At 36.0% G+C, this 19,121-nt stretch overlaps 2 protein-coding genes across 4 annotated transcripts; one reads left to right on the forward strand and one right to left on the reverse strand.

The window, feature by feature from the left end:
• Positions 1 to 186: 186 nt before the first annotated feature.
• On the reverse strand, positions 187 to 9,420 carry LOC131938830 (NADH-ubiquinone oxidoreductase 75 kDa subunit, mitochondrial). Of its 3 annotated transcripts, none has more exons than XM_059297035.1 (19): positions 9,342 to 9,420; positions 7,606 to 7,693; positions 7,411 to 7,508; positions 7,197 to 7,304; positions 6,784 to 6,860; positions 6,596 to 6,677; positions 5,774 to 5,916; positions 5,368 to 5,553; positions 5,037 to 5,136; positions 4,599 to 4,745; positions 4,351 to 4,496; positions 4,138 to 4,266; positions 3,847 to 3,913; positions 3,613 to 3,675; positions 3,312 to 3,470; positions 2,642 to 2,795; positions 1,210 to 1,385; positions 974 to 1,108; positions 187 to 477 (listed from the first exon to the last, which is right to left on the reverse strand). In XM_059297035.1, exons 2-19 carry the CDS (start codon positions 7,670 to 7,672, stop codon positions 289 to 291), a joined length of 2,226 nt encoding a protein of 741 aa, XP_059153018.1. In that variant the 5' UTR covers positions 7,673 to 7,693; positions 9,342 to 9,420; the 3' UTR covers positions 187 to 288. The 3 variants fall into 3 exon arrangements, with proteins under 3 accessions (XP_059153018.1, XP_059153019.1, XP_059153020.1); XM_059297036.1 differs by lacking the exon at positions 9,342 to 9,420 and adding an exon at positions 8,909 to 8,926; XM_059297037.1 differs by lacking the exons at positions 187 to 477; positions 974 to 1,108; positions 1,210 to 1,385 and adding an exon at positions 2,056 to 2,561.
• A 235-nt stretch (positions 9,421 to 9,655) lies between these two features.
• On the forward strand, positions 9,656 to 16,527 carry LOC131938817 (elongation factor 1-beta). Its single transcript, XM_059297014.1, has 6 exons — positions 9,656 to 9,810; positions 14,552 to 14,674; positions 15,621 to 15,802; positions 15,927 to 16,052; positions 16,173 to 16,240; positions 16,359 to 16,527. Exons 1-6 carry the CDS (start codon positions 9,731 to 9,733, stop codon positions 16,443 to 16,445), a joined length of 666 nt encoding a protein of 221 aa, XP_059152997.1. The 5' UTR covers positions 9,656 to 9,730; the 3' UTR covers positions 16,446 to 16,527.
• The last annotated feature ends 2,594 nt before the right edge of the window (positions 16,528 to 19,121 follow it).

Here is a 19,121-nt window from a genome sequence, read left to right on the forward strand (position 1 = left end):
AGCTGACAAAATTTACAGATTAAACTAGGTTCACAAAGATGTTTTAAAACTTATTTTAGTCCTGAAATAATATCAATAATGTAGTAGGAAATGTAACCAAAGAAAATAACCTAATACCAGATATAAAGTATTGTCAAAAGTTGTATGACAAAATTGTATTTTTTAAGCAAACAAAAACAAAAGATAAGAAAATTAGTACATTTTTTATTTTTTTAACAAGAGAATAGCAAAAACAAATGTTTTCTGCTACTAGCATGTTAAATCTAGTCTAGAATTTGAGATAAATATTTAGTTTTTGACTGCTTCTGGTTTAGAATAAGGGTTCTTCTCTGCCTCATCGAATGCTTGTATACACTTGGCCATTGTCTGTGATGCTCTGGAGATGGGGTCTGTCATATAAAAGTCTCGGAGTCTCAGCATTGTTGGGGCTATAGGGGCTGAACAGGTGCCAGAGCTTGGGGGTTTTTTTGTTGTTAGCTGGGGGAAAACAAAACACCACACATCAATCACGTGCATGCACCAGGTTAGTGCAACTAGATTTATGTGCATGCCATCTTGACATTCAATCCACTTCATTTCACTTACAGTGAAACCACTAATGTGAAATTTGAAAAACAATGTATTCACAACTTTATGATTTTCATTACATTAGCTGATTGTGAAACACAGCATGTATTGTCTTTAAAACAATGTTGGAAGAAAATATCAAATTTTATTGAAAATTTATATTAGTTAAGCTTAATAAAATTTAACTCTTCTCTAACAGCTCACTACATGATAGTTAAGGAGGTATTGTCATGTTATCTATTGTCATTACACCCCTTTTCCCCAAAACAACATCAAGAGGCAAGCCCTCAGGTACAGGTGAAGAGAGAAAGGCCAAGAATGTCCAGGAAGATCATCTCTATAGAGAGGGAGATGCTGGATTGGCATGGCTGGAGAAGATATCAATTGAGTTTATTGAACAACTCACTTTTTGTAGCTTAAAAGATTCCTCCTCAAACCCAGACTCACAAACATAGCCAGGGTAGTTGAAAGTTGGTGAAACTTCTGCTAATCTTGATCTGACATCTGATAGCTTTTCATAGGGTAATGTCACCCCTAGTATCTAAAACCAAATCAGAATGGCAAATAGCAATCAACGTTAAACAGTAAACAATATTTTAAAATATAAAAGATAGAGGTTTTCATGACAGTAAAAGTGAATACCTCAGAAAGAGCTCGCAGTATTTTCCAGTCATGCCTTGCCATCCCAGGTGGACTAACAGCTTGACGGCCAAGCTGGACCCTGCCCTCAGTGTTGACATAGGTAGCATCTTTTTCAGTGTAGGCAGCAGAGGGAAGGATAAAGTCTGCCAGCTGTGCCCCATAGTCCCCATGATGGCCTGAAAGATATTGGTACAGTTGACTAGAGGCAGCAGAGGGAAGGATAAAGTCTGCCAGCTGTGCCCCATAGTCCCCATGATGACCTGAAAGATATTGGTACAGTTGACTAGAGGCAGCAGAGGGAAGGATAAAGTCTGCCAGCTGTGCCCCATAGTCCCCATGATGGCCTGAAAGATATTGGTACAGTTGACTAGAGGCAGCAGAGGGAAGGATAAAGTCTGCCAGCTGTGCCCCATAGTCCCCATGATGGCCTGAAAGATATTGGTACAGTTGACTAGAGGCAGCAGAGGGAAGGATAAAGTCTGCCAGCTGTGCCCCATAGTCCCCATGATGGCCTGAAAGATATTGGTACAGTTGACTAGAGGCAGCAGAGGGAAGGATAAAGTCTGCCAGCTGTGCCCCATAGTCCCCATGATGGCCTGAAAGATATTGGTACAGTTGACTAGAGGCAGCAGAGGGAAGGATAAAGTCTGCCAGCTGTGCCCCATAGTCCCCATGATGACCTGAAAGATATTGGTACAGTTGACTAGAGGCAGCAGAGGGAAGGATAAAGTCTGCCAGCTGTGCCCCATAGTCCCCATGATGGCCTGAAAGATATTGGTACAGTTGACTAGAGGCAGCAGAGGGAAGGATAAAGTCTGCCAGCTGTGCCCCATAGTCCCCATGATGGCCTGAAAGATATTGTTACAGTTGACTAGAGGCAGCAGAGGGAAGGATAAAGTCTGCCAGCTGTGCCCCATAGTCCCCATGATGGCCTGAAAGATATTGGTACAGTTGACTAGAGGCAGCAGAGGGAAGGATAAAGTCTGCCAGCTGTGCCCCATAGTCCCCATGATGGCCTGAAAGATATTGGTACAGTTGACTAGAGGCAGCAGAGGGAAGGATAAAGTCTGCCAGCTGTGCCCCATAGTCCCCATGATGGCCTGAAAGATATTGGTACAGTTGACTAGAGGCAGCAGAGGGAAGGATAAAGTCTGCCAGCTGTGCCCCATAGTCCCCATGATGGCCTGAAAGATATTGGTACAGTTGACTAGAGGCAGCAGAGGGAAGGATAAAGTCTGCCAGCTGTGCCCCATAGTCCCCATGATGGCCTGAAAGATATTGGTACAGTTGACTAAAGGCAGCAGAGGGAAGGATAAAGTCTGCCAGCTGTGCCCCATAGTCCCCATGATGGCCTGAAAGATATTGTTACAGTTGACTAAAGGCCAGTGCACTGTGTCAGCGCTATATAGAGCTTTATTGGACTGTTACTCACCAATGTAAACTACAGTACAGTCAGGACAAAGATCAGCTCTCTTCACTTTGCCTTCATCAGCTCCAAGCATAAACAACATAGAGGGTCTGTTGTCTTCAAAACTGTTTAGTCCAGGTTGAAAGCCAAGATCTAGGGCACCAACTTGAGAGGCATTCTTCAAAAATGATTTAGATTTTCTTGTTAAAATAAAAATCCTCTTCATAAATTCAAAGTTATATAGTTTATCAACTGCATTTAAATGTACCTATTTATTTTAAGACTTAGAAAACAAAAATCTATTTTAAATTAAATGTGTTTCATGAGAACCGACAGGCCAAGATTACTGGAGGAAACAAAAATAGTTCCTATGTAAGAGTAATAATATGAAGTCAAGCACAAAATAAACACTTGTATATATCACTAATATCAGCCTGTCGGCTAAACTTGCCTTAAGACTAACATTACCTAATGACATGTACCCTCACGGTGTAAATATGAAATGGGTGCAATGAAAAAAAGTTTTACAGATCAGAGGTCCTATACTTTACTGGTGTCATGAATTACTTTTTAAGCCATTGCTTCTCTTATCTAAATTAAATTGCTGCATACCTATAGAAGTTAATACAACCTGGGAGTGTCAGAAACTATTTTTAGATTTTGGTCCAAATTCTATAGTGGTTAATGAAGTTACCTTGTGTAAAACGTTAAAAATCTTCCAGTCCTTATGTTTACATGTGCGTCTTGCTTTCTCGGCTATCTGTTTAACAATGTCCAAGATGGCTGCATTATCTCTGGTCTGAAGACAATCTGTTCCTAGGATGATCATGGGTTTATTGGCTTTTGACAATGCCTGAAACACAAAAATGATATCACAAGTCAATTTATTTCACTAACAGATTTTATTTACATAACAAATATGAGAACCAACTTCAAAAAAATAACCACTACTTTGTTTAAAAATAAAATTAAAACAAATTTTTCAAAATAATTACCTCACAATATGGGTGAGTTCCTGAAGCAATATCTTTCAGTACTTTGTAGCTGTCACCTAGATACTAGTATAAAATTGTTTGTGTAAAAGAGTAGAAATTAAAACATTTTTAAAATGCTTCTGTTGTAAAATATCTTTTTCTAGCACAAAGAAGCAACAGAAGTTGTGATCCTATTTTAGATGTGTACATTTAATTCAAGCTTATTGGTAAATATGAAATCGTGAATTTAAGTACCTGGTAGTCATAAGAGAGGTCAACTGGAGCACCAAGAAGTGCAATACAAACATCATTGTGTACCCAACTAGGATCAATCAAAAATAAGGATTTTAAAACACACAATACCATTATAACATTTACTGTATGATTACATTTAAATAAGTCTTAAACAAAAATTTGCTAAAATATTGGATTATCAGAAAATAATTCAATTAAAGCTAACATTTTACCAAATTCAAAACCCATAAAATTAAATTTTGAAATAAAAATTTGTCTTCAGGCATTTGACATCAAAATTATCGTACTTACGTCTTTCTAATCCGAGCATTCACCAGAGGAGCTTCAAGTCGAGGATTTGTCCCCACCAATAGAATGAGATCAGACTGTTCGATTCCGGCAATTTTAGAATTCATGATGTAGTTGGATCGAAAATCAATTCTACAAGAAAAAATGTTAAAATATTCAGTGGGTACAATTTGACAGTCAAGTTCAACCTTTAAAAAATCTTATCAAACCTCTCACCCTGAGTCATCTAGAGGAAAAGTTGTCTCCGTGCACACAGTTTCAACACCCAGTTTATTAAGCATGTCTTTAAGACAAATCATTGCCTCAGCATCTACTGTGCTACCTACAACACCAGCTATTTCAGATGGGTTTGTTGCCTTGACCTGAAAATGAAAGAGAATATAACAAACGCAAGTGCTAAATATCTATTGTTAAGTCAAATGCATGTAGAAAATTATTTTTTCAATGTCATGGATTTAAATTACCTTTTCAGCTATTTTGACAAATGCAGTTTCCCAGTCAGTTGGGACCAACTGGTCATTCACTTTCATAAAAGGAGTTGTCAGTCTTTGTCTTTTCAAACCATCATAAGCAAATCTTGTCTTGTCTGAAATCCATTCTTCATTAATATCCTGTCAAATTGGAAGAAATGCATTAAAATGTGTTTGTACAGAGTTTGATACAAGTTTTAAATCATTCAATTTGAGCAAATTTACACTTAGTGCTAGGAATTTATCCAAATATTAACATTAATAAAGATGTGATTTATGTAAGGAGTGGAACGAAGAGAGAGCTTTACTTGAATGGCTCTATCCCAGATTTCTCCACTTAATATAGGACTTTAAGGACATTAATATCCAATAGAAAAAGGTATTAGTGTCATAGTCCAAATTTAAATGGTACAAACAATCAAATTTCCAAACCTCATTAACTCTTGGGAGTATTCTCATGACCTCATTAGTTCTCATACTAACCACAATGTTGCTACCAACTGCGTCCATTACATCAATACTTTCAATTCTCCTGCGGGCAGCAGATACAAAATGGTTTCAAAAATTTGATGATTAATTCCATAACAAGAATTATTAAAAACTTTTTTAAATGTACTAATTATTGAAAAATACTTTAGAATCTTGTTAAATGCAGACTAGAAAAACCCAATCATTAAAGAAGCTTGCATAGACATTGAAAAGTGGTAACACCATTAAATATTAGTAATGTTGAAGATAGAAAATGTTAGCTTATAGATTGTACCTGATTTCCCAAGGTCTAGCTGTAAAGGAATATGGTTTTGATGTTAGGGCACCAACAGGACAAAGGTCAATCACGTTCCCAGAAAGTTCACTTTTAAACATTTTTTCCACATATGTGCCAACTTGCATCTCTGTTCCTCTACCACTGGTCCCTAAATCATCTACACCAGCTATTTCACTGGCAAATCTAAGCAAGTATTTAGAAAAAAAATTCTGAATCATTTCCTTAAACATTTAACTAAATGTGCCTGGGTATAGCCAAAGCTATTTTTCTACATATGTACAATCCAGGATATAAAATATGTTCTTAAAAACGTACTGCTAGTCAAAACCATTCTTAAAGGCCAGGATGATTTTGTGAAGAATAATATATAATTAATAAGCTGGAAAAGAAAACAATTACTGACCTAATACATCTTGTGCAATGGATACACCTAGTCATAATAGTTTTAATTAAAGGTCCAATATTTTTGTCTTCCACTGCTCTTTTTCCTGTGAAGGCATTGTCAGTAAACCTGCTTCTGTCACTACCAAATGCCATAGATTGATCCTAAAAGAAGTTGGGAAAATTTTATTTAATACCTTTTCATATTACCATAAAAAGTCATTCATCTAAGATCTAATGTATGATTTTTATTATTTCCTCTGAATACACAAAACCTTTAACTCTGAGGATACAAAACAAATACAAGTACAAAATGTTTGTGAATAAGGTAAAAAAAAAAGAAAGATAGGGTCTGATCTTTATACTGCAGGTAGCCTATCAGAGGGAAAATGTATTGCATGAACAAAAGTTTTTTTTTAAATTAAAGTTGTGAATAAGTATCAGCATAACTACACTTAACATGTTGTAGCTAGTTTTTATAAATGTGTTAAAAAAACTCTTTTTAAAAAAATATTTTTAGCTTTATGTGCCCTTTATCTCCCGTTTTTTTACATACATCTAACAACCTGCTTTTTAAAAGAATTAGGGCATACTATTACTGCTGCTTTAATTTGTATCAAATAACTTTGTGTTTAGCTAGTTTATTTTACATAATGTAAAAATATGTTTGAAAATGTAAGGAGTGGAACGAAGAGAGAGCTTTACTTGAAGGGCTCTATCCCAGATTTCTCCACTTAATATAGGACCATACGAACAATAATATCCAATAGAAAAAGGTATTAGTGTTACTGTCCAAAGTGACATGGTAGATTTTAGAAAAACAATGTGTATATTGAAGAGTTACCTGTAAATCACATTCTCCTCCTTGATCACAGATAGGACAGTCTAAAGGGTGATTTACTAACAAAAATTCCATTACTCCCTCCCTGGAAAAAAAAATGTTGACTTATAGTAGCACATATCCAAGCTCAATGAACTTACACTAATTACTTTATCAGAGACTTTGTAAAGTGAAAGCATAAAACTGCATACCTAGCTTTCTTAGTCAATGGAGAATCAGTTTTCACTTTCATTCCTTTCATTACTGGCATGGCACATGAAGCAACAGGCTATAAACATAACATGGAATTGTATTTTACAGAAGATAATTTTTTCACAAATGGCAGATTTAATGATAATATTTTTACAAAACAGTAATCTGCCTCATACTGTGTACTGTCACTATGAAAGTTATCAGAAAATGGCATGACTTGACTGCTGCTTTACAAAAATTATAAACATCTGTTGATAAATTACGTAATGCATTGCAGTAAGAGGTAACAAAAATATCTTGGGGGTTCATTTTATCAACAGTTATCTTAAAACACCTCCAAAAAGAAGTCCACAAAAAGAAGTCTAACTACAAGTCTTAACTTGGTCTAATAAATGAATAATTAGAATAACACCTTGGCTGATCTCTCCACTTCCACCAGACACATTCTGCAATTACCAGCAATGGACAGACGATCATGGTAGCAAAACCTTGGGATCTCTACACCAGCAACAGCACAAGCCTATGATGTGTGAGAATTATTGGTTTTTAATAGAATGTATAGAATTTAAACTTGTTCAAAGATAATACCAATAACATTAAGGATGAGTATCAAAGGCATTATTTACTTGCAATACAGTAGTACCAGGCTCAACAAACACTTGTTTATCATTGATAAATACTTCGACAAGTTCAGGAGAAGGTACTGGCTGGGATGACTTGCAAGCTGCATGAAAGGAAAATATAGGTAAATATCTGAATGTTATTGATCTATTCGATTGTTAAAATTATATGAAATCTGATACAAAAAGCTTCATAGTTACCTATCTGGGTCAACCCAATAACATTCTGGAGTTTTCCGAATTGACGCAAGGGCCATAATCGTAACATGGCTCTTTTTCACCCCAGGATCTTGAGAAAAAATTATCAGTGTAATTCACAATATTATGTAGAATGTATGTGCTTGTAATGCAGATAAAAGAAGTTACAATTAATTTATGCATAGTTCTCAACAAGAACATTACGGTATCTTTTCTCAAAGGGAACTGCCTGTGTATAGCGCATCTATGTAGACTATAGTGCCAACATATGTGCTGCATAAATTAGTGGCTTGCCTTGGATTAATTAATGCCTACCTGTGAAAATATCCCCTAGTTTTTGTGCTATACTATTACCCCAAATAACTGTAGATTAAAACTTCCCACAATTTCATAAAAGTGTAATCATCATCAAATAGAATCTACAGGCAATTCCCTTTACAATACTTTACAATGATATAAATTATATAAAACATCAATAGCCTAAGTGGTTCTTAAACAATAATACCTTAAATACCTATCACATGCAAATTTAATAATGGTGAAAATATTATTAGGCCTAAATACCTAATTAAAGTGAATCTACATAAAATTGGCTTGGTCCTAACTATCACTAAGAAATTCTATAATTAAAGATCACTAGCAGTAGGCCCTATTAATAAAAGTCTAAAATATATAGGCCTATTAAATAAGTTAGAACCTAATAAAAAAACAATTAACGTAATAAAAATAATAGTTCAGCCAATTTTTATACTATATTAAAACGTATTTCTTAAGAAAAGAAGATAAATTTTTGGCCGATTCTAGCAGGAAAAAGATGTGCATGTGCATAGTTCTACAAGTACCTGATTTTTCTTGTCATCTACATGTTTGCTGTTTAGGCCTATGTGTTGTCTTGATGGGACAGGGATTAACATGATAAATTCTTAAAACTTAAATACTAGATTTAAATAGGCTATTCAAATAGATTTTTTAAAATTATTTTATAATTAACTTATTATAGACTAGAACTCTTTGCTAGCTATACTATATATATACCCTCACCCTGATGACCCGCCCAGAGTGCAACTGCTCGACCACACGTTTGATTGGTTGGCAGCTGACACTATGAAATCCTCTAGGGACGGCTCGAAATGTATATTCATATTTAATTTGAGCTCAATGCACAGATATTTTTAGGTCATTGCGTTTTGCATCTAGGGGGGGGGGGATCTTTTTCTGAGTAATCACTTAGACTTAGAATTTTTTTTCTTACCATACTATTACTTATACTTAATAGATCTAGATCTAATAATCTAATACTTATTACTGTGGTGGCTGACCCACACTATGTGGACAAAGTTATTGTAGTTTGTAGGCTGTATGCCATGTAGCCGTAGGCCTAGTAGTATGTAGACTGTACACTAGTAGTAGACTATTGCTACACTATTCACTATGCTCTTGTTGTGTAATTGTAGATTGTTATTTGTAGAGAGTGGTGAATTAACTTAAACTATGAATTATGAATGATAAAGAATAAAGATTAAAGAAAGGCTGAAGGTAGCCGTGCAGTAGGTTATCCACCAGGAATACAGGACAGACAGGGGCTTTGTGTTATATTATTCAACTTGACATTATTTACTATATGGTTAGGTCTACTAGTATCCTATGATTAGTGAATAACTTCTAACTTGAAGGTACTAAGGCAGCTAGAGAGTTTTAACTGGACCAACGGTACTAGACAACGTAAGCTAAAATCCTACCGTTTATGTAGTTCTGTTACTCCAGGTTCACCTTATAATTTGCGGTATCGATTATATTTCCTGTGACCTTTACTTTTACTCAAATATCCAAAAGTATGTGAAATAAAATTTTCTACAGAATACAACTTATTCGAAGATTCTTATTTAAAAGGTTTAAAGCTCATGTAAATATAATTAAATTAATCACTATTTTCAATATAATATTTGAGTTTATAAAATAATTAAACTACCTATTTATATTTAAATTAAAAAACATTATTCCCTATGAAGTTAAAACACTAGTGCCTAATGCGTGTTTTGCAATTGGTGGTCTTTTCATTTCCGATCGTGCGTCGGTAGACACGCTACACATTGCTTCTCTAGCAATAATTTGAATAAACAACTTTAAAATGGGTTTTGGAGATCTTAAATCACAGTCTGGTGTTCAAGCACTTAATGAATTTCTTGCGGAACGCAGTTACATTGAAGGGTATTTTATTGATCAGTCTACGCTTCCTTTATTTTACTAGAAGTAGAAAGTCGGTAAAACACCATTTTAGCGTAGATCTAGACGAGATCTAGATCTAAATCTATTTTATTCCCCGCTTCACGTTCACCTCCAGTTGAGCGTATTTTATTAAACACAACCGAAACACACCAAAACGTTAGGAAAACACTAGGATTTAGCTAGAATCTAGATCTATTTATGTTTTATGTAAATGTGAGTTTTAATAATAATTTAATTAATTATAATTTAAAAGGTAGCCTAAATAAAAAAAACAACATAAAAAAGTAAATCATTAGGACAGGATCGGCAGCAGGAGAAAAATCCCTACACGGTCAAGGGTTCACCGTGAGTTCACATTGACTTTAAATATCAGCTTGTGCAATAGCTTAGGGAGGCTCACTAACTTAAAAGCGTCCTTGGTTGCTAACCAGAACATGGCGTAAGGATCGGACCATGACTTCCGGCGAGTTTTTCGACTTAGTTCCAGAGACCTTCTTAGAATTACTTTTAAAAATGTTTATCACGAGTAAAATGGCGGGTTTTCACGTTATAAAAACATGCTATAGGTGGCAAGGCTAAATATGCCAGAAAAGCATTTTCAGAAATTGCTTTGGGGAATGTAGGCTAAATTTAAAGTCGGTGTCATTCAAAATAATTTAACTTTTTAAATATAGATTTCCCTCTCACAAAATTGATTTCCATAGTAAAGCATTATTAGTTTTATCATTCTATGAAAAAATAAATCAAATATCTTCAACCGTTTTTTTATAAGATCGACCGAGAAATGACAACCACATTTTTTTTATTTTTTTTGACCACGTGACCGCTATTTGAATGGATACGTTTACCTGGCATGGTTTTTTATTTTGCTCTTTTGTACAATAAAAAATGTCATAAAATTAAAGAAATAAAAGAATTCAAAAATCACTTCTGTCTTGTCTTTTTTTTAATTCTTTTCTGATGACATTCTCTTAAATTTTTTTCCTCTAAAAATATTACCCGACGATAGACGGGCCAATTCTACTTTTAGGAACTCTCTTGTGAAAAAAAATTAGATCTATTTCACGGTCACTTAAAAAGTTAAACCTTTCAACTTTTAACCAGGTTGTCATGGATGATCCGTCATATCATAGCTGTGAGTGACAAATAAATTTAAAATTCAATAATTTAGTCTAAACTCGCTACAACCCCCAAATTTAGTGCCTAGAGGATAAAGTATGGACGTTTTTTATTCAGTTGTCATGTTTAAATTGAGAATTAAGTAGATTTCACAAATAGTAAGAAAAACTACAATAGCTATTTGAAATTGTGTTGGCCTCAGTTTTTGGGGTCATCATGAGTTCATAAAAGTTTATTTATAGCATTCAATAGGTCGTTCGGTTCAACGCTTCCGGGTTTGTCATTTTCGTGGCATCTCACGGCTCATGTACTTACTAAAAATGGCGACCAGTTTCGCTGTCACTAAACGGTAGAGGGATAAAACTAATAATTACGGGTCAAGTTTTTTTTCCTTCTGTCAAGCTCAGTGGAGGGTGCCACAGACTGCACCTGACTTTGGATTTTTTTAAGTAATTTAGTTTTAGTATTTTAGACTAGAAGATCTAGATTGAGTCAGTTATCTAGAACAGTTATCTAAAACACTATCAGCAGGTCATTAAGGACCTCCTCTTAGTTACCTACCCTAAGTTTAAAATCGTTTCAAACTAAATTATCTGCCCCTCTAATAGCCGTCACTATACCCGGCTCTACGATTGTAAACATTTAGCGTGAACCAGAGCTCACCAGACCATGTGGGGGTGGTAGGCAGAGCCGGCGTTAGGGGTACGCGGGGCCTATGGCCAACCATCCGCGCGGGGCCTTATATTTTTTTCATTGGTGTATAATTAAATAAAACATGTACAGTGAGGCGTTTTTTTTTCTTCTCAAAGCGAATTAATATTTATAACGATATATATGGTATTTTTACATTAAGACACTGATTAACAAATAATTTGTTTACTTAAAAGTGCTTTTATAAGTTTGAGACACGCATTAAAGAGACGATGAACGTCAGCTTCAAACCTGATTTTTTTACATTAATGTTTATTTATGAAAATCTTACCAGTACGTTCACAAACGAAGATCTACTTTTCTTGCCTTTCGTGAGGAAAATTCCATAATTATATCATCATAGTCCAAACTGGAGGCTATGTCTTTTTCTATTGACAGAATCGACAGGCCGCAGAGCCTGTCTTGGGACATCGTTGATCTCAAATAGTTCTTGATCAACTTCAGTTTGGAGAAACTTCTTTCGGCGCTTGCCACTGTGACTCGAACTGTTTGCAAGATTCTGTAGGCGATCGCCGTATTGGGAAAGGAATCCCGAATACTCCAAATGTACTGAAGGCACTGTTTGGCTGACTTAATACCTTCGGGCACTTTGAAGCAACGTTAAATCGGTCCACAGTGGCAGGTGATAGTATCGATATTTTCTCAATTTATCGAGTGTTAACAGGGGCATTCAAAGTGTGTGGATGCCGGGGAAAATAGCAAAACATTGATAGATTTCGGAATAAGCTCGAATCGTGAAAAAAACTGTTTACAGCTATAGATATCCAAATGAAATGACTCTCAAATGTAATCACGGACGCTCAGTAAGGTGGAACACTGGGGGAGGGGGTGACAGTTGGTGGGGTGAGGTGAAGCCCGTGAAGGATAACTGTACATTTAAATCTATGGGACGCCAAACCCTAAAAAAAAATCAGTTCGGGTACTACGTTACTGGATCTGGCCGCAGCCATTCAAGAGAAGGTGCGTGTGTATAGAGCGTCCACGTATTACATTACAGGTTAAGACCGCGTTCTCACAAGAGAAGGTCCGTGTCTATAATTAGAAAGTGAACCATGTTATTTATGAGTTTCGCGATGGCATGCTCGGACTGCCGGTAATTTAGACGTTTTAGAAATCAGGAGAACTTTACTATAAAACAGTCTCGGCCCGATGTATCAAACAGTATAGACTTTATAATTTGTTTAGTGTGCCCACACTATTTTAAAACAAGAATCACTATGGCCTTAACTATTATACTGAATATCCCTACACAGAGGCGTAGCGAGGGGGGTGCGGATCGCACCGGGTGACACCATTAAGGGGGGTGACACCAAGGCAAAAAATAGCAAAATATATAGAGAAAAACTTGAGGGGGGTGCACATCGAAAGTTTGTTTGAGGTGGGGGGGTGCAAATCGAAAACTTGAGGGGGGGGTGCAAATCGAAAGTTTGAGGGGGAGGGGTGCAAATTGAAAATTTGAAAGTTTTTTCCCGGGAAGGGTCGCTACGCCTCTGGGGGAGGGGGGTGTCACCATTAAGTGCCGCACCGGGTGACACCCGACCTCGCTACGCCACTGTCCCTACAATTAATTAAAATAAACATGTGCTTAATCACTTTACGAATACCGTTAAAGTTTACCAAAATGAAAATGGACATAATTACTGTATAAATGCCCTTCAAAAATATAAAAATAAATACAAGTATAATGTATTTAAAGATGACCTGACAATATATAAAATAAATATGAACATAATTACTGTATGGATGCCTATCAAGCGTATCGTGGTGAATATGCATAATTATAAAAAAGATGCTCATACAGTGTATAAATTATGATTTTAGGGATAAATACTCTGGAATTCCGGGGCATGTCCCCATCCGCTCACCCCCCCCCCCTCCTCCTCTGCAAGACATCATCAGGTCACTGACTGTTTACTACAGGCACCCCCGCCTGCTCACTAAAAAAACGTCTTCAACGGTCCGCAAACAATAGGGTATCTTTTCACATTTTTCCCGATTTTACCTCCCATGTCAGGTCGGGGGCTAATTCGCGACCGCCATCTCCAGTCACCTCAGGACAATAGCAAGTCGACCGTGCCAGCGATGTGTGACACTAATGTCTTTCTTTAGAATAACGGTCTGTCCCAGCCCATGTAAAGGAAAACTCACTAACATCAGCCTTGGCCTCAGTTTTAACATCCAACAACTTCGGCCATTTAGTTGGGGTTTTTTTTTTAATTTAATTCAGCAAAGGTTATTTAAGTTTACAAACTAATTCAGGCAACAATGGCCTTGCTGAAGCGCGGGGCCCCTTCAAGCGCGGGGCCTGGGGCGGCCGCCCCGTTTGCCACCCCCTAACGCCGGCTCTGGTGGTAGGTATATGCCTAGAGAGGAAGAGAGGGGGCTGCTAAGCACGCTTACAGCTTGGTGTTTTCTATGGTCTCCATGAAGAGAATTATATATATAGATTCTAGAACTAGTGTACTGTTAGTGGGTAATGAGTAATGTATCGGATTGTATCGCTTTAGGACACCTTAGCTTTAGGCGCGTAACATCGGCTGAAGCTAGTAATGTGGAAAAACGTTGCCTCATTGTTAAGGCTTTAAGATTATATAGAAGTAGGTAATCTCACAATTTAGCATCAGAAATTATCTGGTAGTGTTTGTTGAGTTTCTTACATTCGTTACTGTAAGATGTTAAAAGAGAGATGGTAGGCTATATGAAAAAATTATGAACCAGATCTACTGTGTGTACCTTGTTAACTGAAATTAACTTTTTCTTTTGAGGAAATTGTCCATAGCAACCATCCTACTTTTGATCAGCACATTTAGGCTTTGTTTCTTAATTTTATTTTTATAGCAGGTCCTATTAGCCATAGGCCCTATTTAATTTAATAGTGTTTCATCTTTTTCAGCTTTGTTCCTTCACAAGCAGACATTGCTGTTTATGATGCATTAAGCAAGGCCCCAGAAGCAAGTCTACCACATGCCCTTCGTTGGTACAATCATATTACATCATATCAGAGCCAGAAAGACAGGTAATTTTTTTAATTCATCCAGGGCTAGAGACTAGCAGCACTGTAGGTCTATGTTTGTTCTGTGCACACAAAATATTAGTAATAGCTAGGTAAAGTCTAGTTTTCTATACCTATTAAAATTGTTTTTTGTATGTGTATGTTTAAAACGGCTATTTCTGCTAAACTTTTCCGTCTTATAGCATACACAGATTTCATGCTCTCATCTTTTCTCTATTGTGCCCAAGACACATGGGGTCACAACGGAAAGCTTTTTACATTTTTGACAGTCTGTGGCAATTTAAGTCAGCTATTTGTCTTTGAGAATATTTTTTGCATGGTTGTAAAGGCTTGCTTGGCTTTGAAGATTATGTTATAATTTCAGTGGTGCTGCCTAAATTCTAGATGTGTGGGTGAAATGATTTGCTTCCTCTACTAGTGTTATTTTGATAGACCAGGGGTCTCCAAACTTTTCAGCCCAAGGGCCGCATTGACTATCAAAGTTCAGTTCGGGGGCCAGTTTCTTCCAGGCATGTCTTTGATTTTTCTGGGCAAAGTTCCTCAGCTATCACCAACAAACTTTTTTCCATGGACAAAAAGATCTCAGCGGGCCGGATGAGAGGATCTCGTGGGCCGCATCCGGCCCGCGGGCCGTAGTTTGGAGACCCCTGTGATAGACACTTGGCTATTTGTGTTTTAATTTTTTTTTTTTTTATGTTAGCAAAAAATCATAAGCTAATTATATTAGCTTTTCTTGTTTTTTCTTTTTGACTACACTAGCTAGTCAGTTGTGTCATCTGGAAAATCTAAAACATTCTAACTATGACATTTGAAATATTATTTTAGTTATAGACTGCATTACTTTTGAAAAATGATTTAAGAGTTTATTTAAGTTCAGTTAATATTATTGTGTAAATAGCAAAAGACTGGGTTGTAACAACAAGTGCCTAACTAGTTAATCCATTAACAGTTTGCCAGGTGTAAAGAAACCAGTAGACTCCTATGGTCCTGCTGGAGCTGCCCCTGCCAAAGTAGCTGCTCCCGCACCTGATGATGATGACGACGATGATGACCTTTTTGGCTCTGATGATGAAGAAACTAAAGCTTTAAAAGCTAAGCGTCTTGAAGAATATGAAGCCAAAAAAGCTAAAAGTAATTCATATTTACTACGTTATTTGGCATTTAGTTAAGGTATTATTTTGTACCCATTTAGGCTTCACACTATCTTCAACATTGCTTCAACTGCTTTAACTCATTGATGTCCTTCAAATTTCAGAGCCAGTACTGATTGCAAAAAGTAACATTATTTTAGACGTAAAGCCTTGGGATGATACAACAGATATGAATGAAATAGAAAAATGTGTGCGTTCAATTGAGACTGATGGCTTGCTATGGGGAGCCTGTAAGTAAATATTTAATGCAGACCAATGTTTTAAAATATCTTGAGTGTACAAATTAAATTGAGTGCTACCAAAAGATACAACTGAAAGTTTGAATTAAACCTTATTGTATTCTCTCCCAGCTAAGTTTGTCCCCGTGGGTTATGGTATCAGGAAACTACAGATCAGCTGTGTAGTTGAGGATGACAAGGTAATAAAACCCTTCTTTAAATTAATCTATTTCACTATGTAGCATTTTATCATCAAATAATTCTTCCTTTTCTTTGGATTATTTATAGCACTGCTAAACACTTTTTACTCTGTTTCAGGTCAGCACCGACTTCTTAGAAGAAGAGATTACCAAATTTGAGGAACTTGTCCAGTCTGTTGATATTTTTGCATTTAACAAAGTTTAAACTTTAACTATTTAAATAAACAATACAGATAATTTTTGTCAGGTTTTTCTTTTTGAAATAAAAATGTGTAGACAGTAATGACTGACTGGTGTAATGTTACTGTGCACTTTATGCAGATATTTTGTACCTGCTTGAGCGCAGTTGGTTGAACATGTAGGAGTTGAAGGTTTTTCCCATTTACACATGTACTGTCTTTTCATTTTCAAGATTTCTAGTTTAGTTTTAAAATGTTCCGGTCTGAAGTTTTCAAAACAATGAAAAAGTGGTTAATGGAATATTGAAATTTGTGTGTAAATACAGGTTTATACTGCACATATCTTTTCAACATCTGGACTATGGATTGTCTTCTTGCAGTGTCGTAGCCAGGATCATCTCATGGGATGGTTCAAATTATTTTTTTCCGATATATATATACACATACTAGCTGTTTGTCATTGCTTCGCTATGATGTAAAATAAATTTTAAAGTGGTGCTCTGAAGAAATAAAAGCACAATGTATCAATCAAAACAAGGGGTCGAGTTGGTAAACCGAAAAGTTTCGAGTTCGAACCCTCGGGCAGATGAGGCTCGTTAGCTGGGGACAGCCACTCTTCTAGGAGAGACAACTCCAAACTTAAACAACTGCTTCCTTGTAGTTCTTCGTTGGACAAAGGCTATGGAAGCAAATCCAAAAAGAAAAGCAGGCTGAAATGGGAGTCAATGGAGCATAACCACCAGTTGACACGTGTCCTTAATTGTGATGGAGGCGTGGTCAAGTCTGCAAAAAGCTCATACTAATGGTTGATAAATTCGAACAAAGTCTCGAGTTCAAACCCACTGGCAGATAAGGCTCGATCTCTTCCAACACTAAAAATTAACAACGAAGAAGACTCAAAACCTATTCATAATACAACCATAAACTAATGCAACACAATTTGTTTGGTAATCCTTATGTAGCAACAATTAGACATAATGATTCCTAGAATGCTAATTAAGATAAATGAACTAGGGGAAATAGTAACTCTCTTATTATAACTGTTTCTACAAATTTAATTGTAAATCTCAAAACTGATCAATAATTGCTTTATTATGTAATTTAAAACATTTTTCGTCTTTGCAAAAATAGGTTGTCTACAAAGCATAATGAATGTTTTTTTTTAATCAGAGTTGGTATAAGATCAAACTTTTCTAACTATTAGAAAAACTAAATCTTATAGGTGGAACATTCTGAATAATAGCTTACATATAACTAAATTATTAGTCTTGCAGTTCCGATCATTCATTTTTTTTTAATTAGCTAATGTTTTTTGTGTTCTTTAAAGATCATTTTTGACATAATGATGTGGTATGGGTTAGATCACAATATTCACAGAGGTTTACCTGTTTCAACAGCTATGATTCTGGCGGCATGGTACTTTGGTACCTCATTTTGCATTTCGCAAATGTAGTTAACAGATCGTTTGGGGGGGGGGGGGGTCAACTTTATTCACCACTGTTCAGCCACTTTAGGTGAGTTATCCTACCCAGCGTATACCTAGGTGTGACATGTCGCTCTACACAATTGGGGGGGGGGGGGGGGATAACCAACTCTGCGTGAACATAGCTTTAGTTTTTCGATGGCTGTTCTAAACATACATATACAATTATACATGTATACTGATTCAGAAATAGATTTAAATAAGTAAAATTGGTATTATGACAGTAAAAAAAATTTTTACAGAGGGGTCCATGTTGGGGGGGGGGGGGTGTGATTTTAAACCCCCATCCCGCCTACGCCACTGCCCTCTGATCTAGTTTAGAATTATATAATTATGACTAAGACAAGACAAAATATAAATTCGTTTTACCTATACGAGCTCTTACCTGCTGTTTGTTTTCTAAATATAATAATGGTAATTATTTTTAATTTTACAATTAATCTCTGAATTTAATTAACTGTGCGGTCTACGGGAGATAACAATGTAATTAGTTTTTATTATGAGTACGGTAAGAGTTATCCTAGGTAGACATTTAAATTATTATTTTACACTGTTTTCCCGATATCAGAATATATATTTTACAAAGTAATCAGTTCTAAGAGGGAAAAAAACGCTGTTTTTGTTGAGGGAGCTTGTAGGCTGATGTTTCACGTCATTTTAGGGATTGGGGTCTTGTTTTGGCAACGATGTGGAGAGGGAAATCGTCAAAAAGGCATGACGCAATTTATTGACACCCCGTTAGGCAACAATTGATTATAAAATGAGGTATTTTAACCAAGCGTCCCATTGTAGCTGACGGGGTGGGGGGAGGAGGGTAAGAATATGTGACATTACAAATATGAATTTTAAAACTGTATTTCGGCCATTATTTCGCTTTTAAAAAAAAATACTTTGTTGGATTCCAAATTTAAAAACTCATTGGGTGAATATGTATATAGATCTATATATATATATAGAGAGAGAGAGAGAGAGAGAGTGAGAGATGATGATGAATACAAATTTCTACTTCTATACAGTGCTAAGTTGCTGAGCAAAATATTTCATTACAATTTAAAGGGAATGAAGCATAATCTCCGTAAAAAAATAAAATTACATTGTTATTTCCCTTTGACCATAAAATAAATTTGTTGCTTTTTTTTTTTTATAGTTTTAAAATGGCCAAGTTTGAAACCAATGTGTGACTGTGATATTGTATACTTATTTTAAAAAGAAACCTTTT

The sequence above is a fragment of the Physella acuta genome, unplaced genomic scaffold, assembly GCF_028476545.2.
Source record: "Physella acuta isolate Inbredline_101_S28 unplaced genomic scaffold, ASM2847654v3 ptg000257l, whole genome shotgun sequence".
Taxonomy (NCBI): domain Eukaryota; kingdom Metazoa; phylum Mollusca; class Gastropoda; family Physidae; genus Physella; species Physella acuta.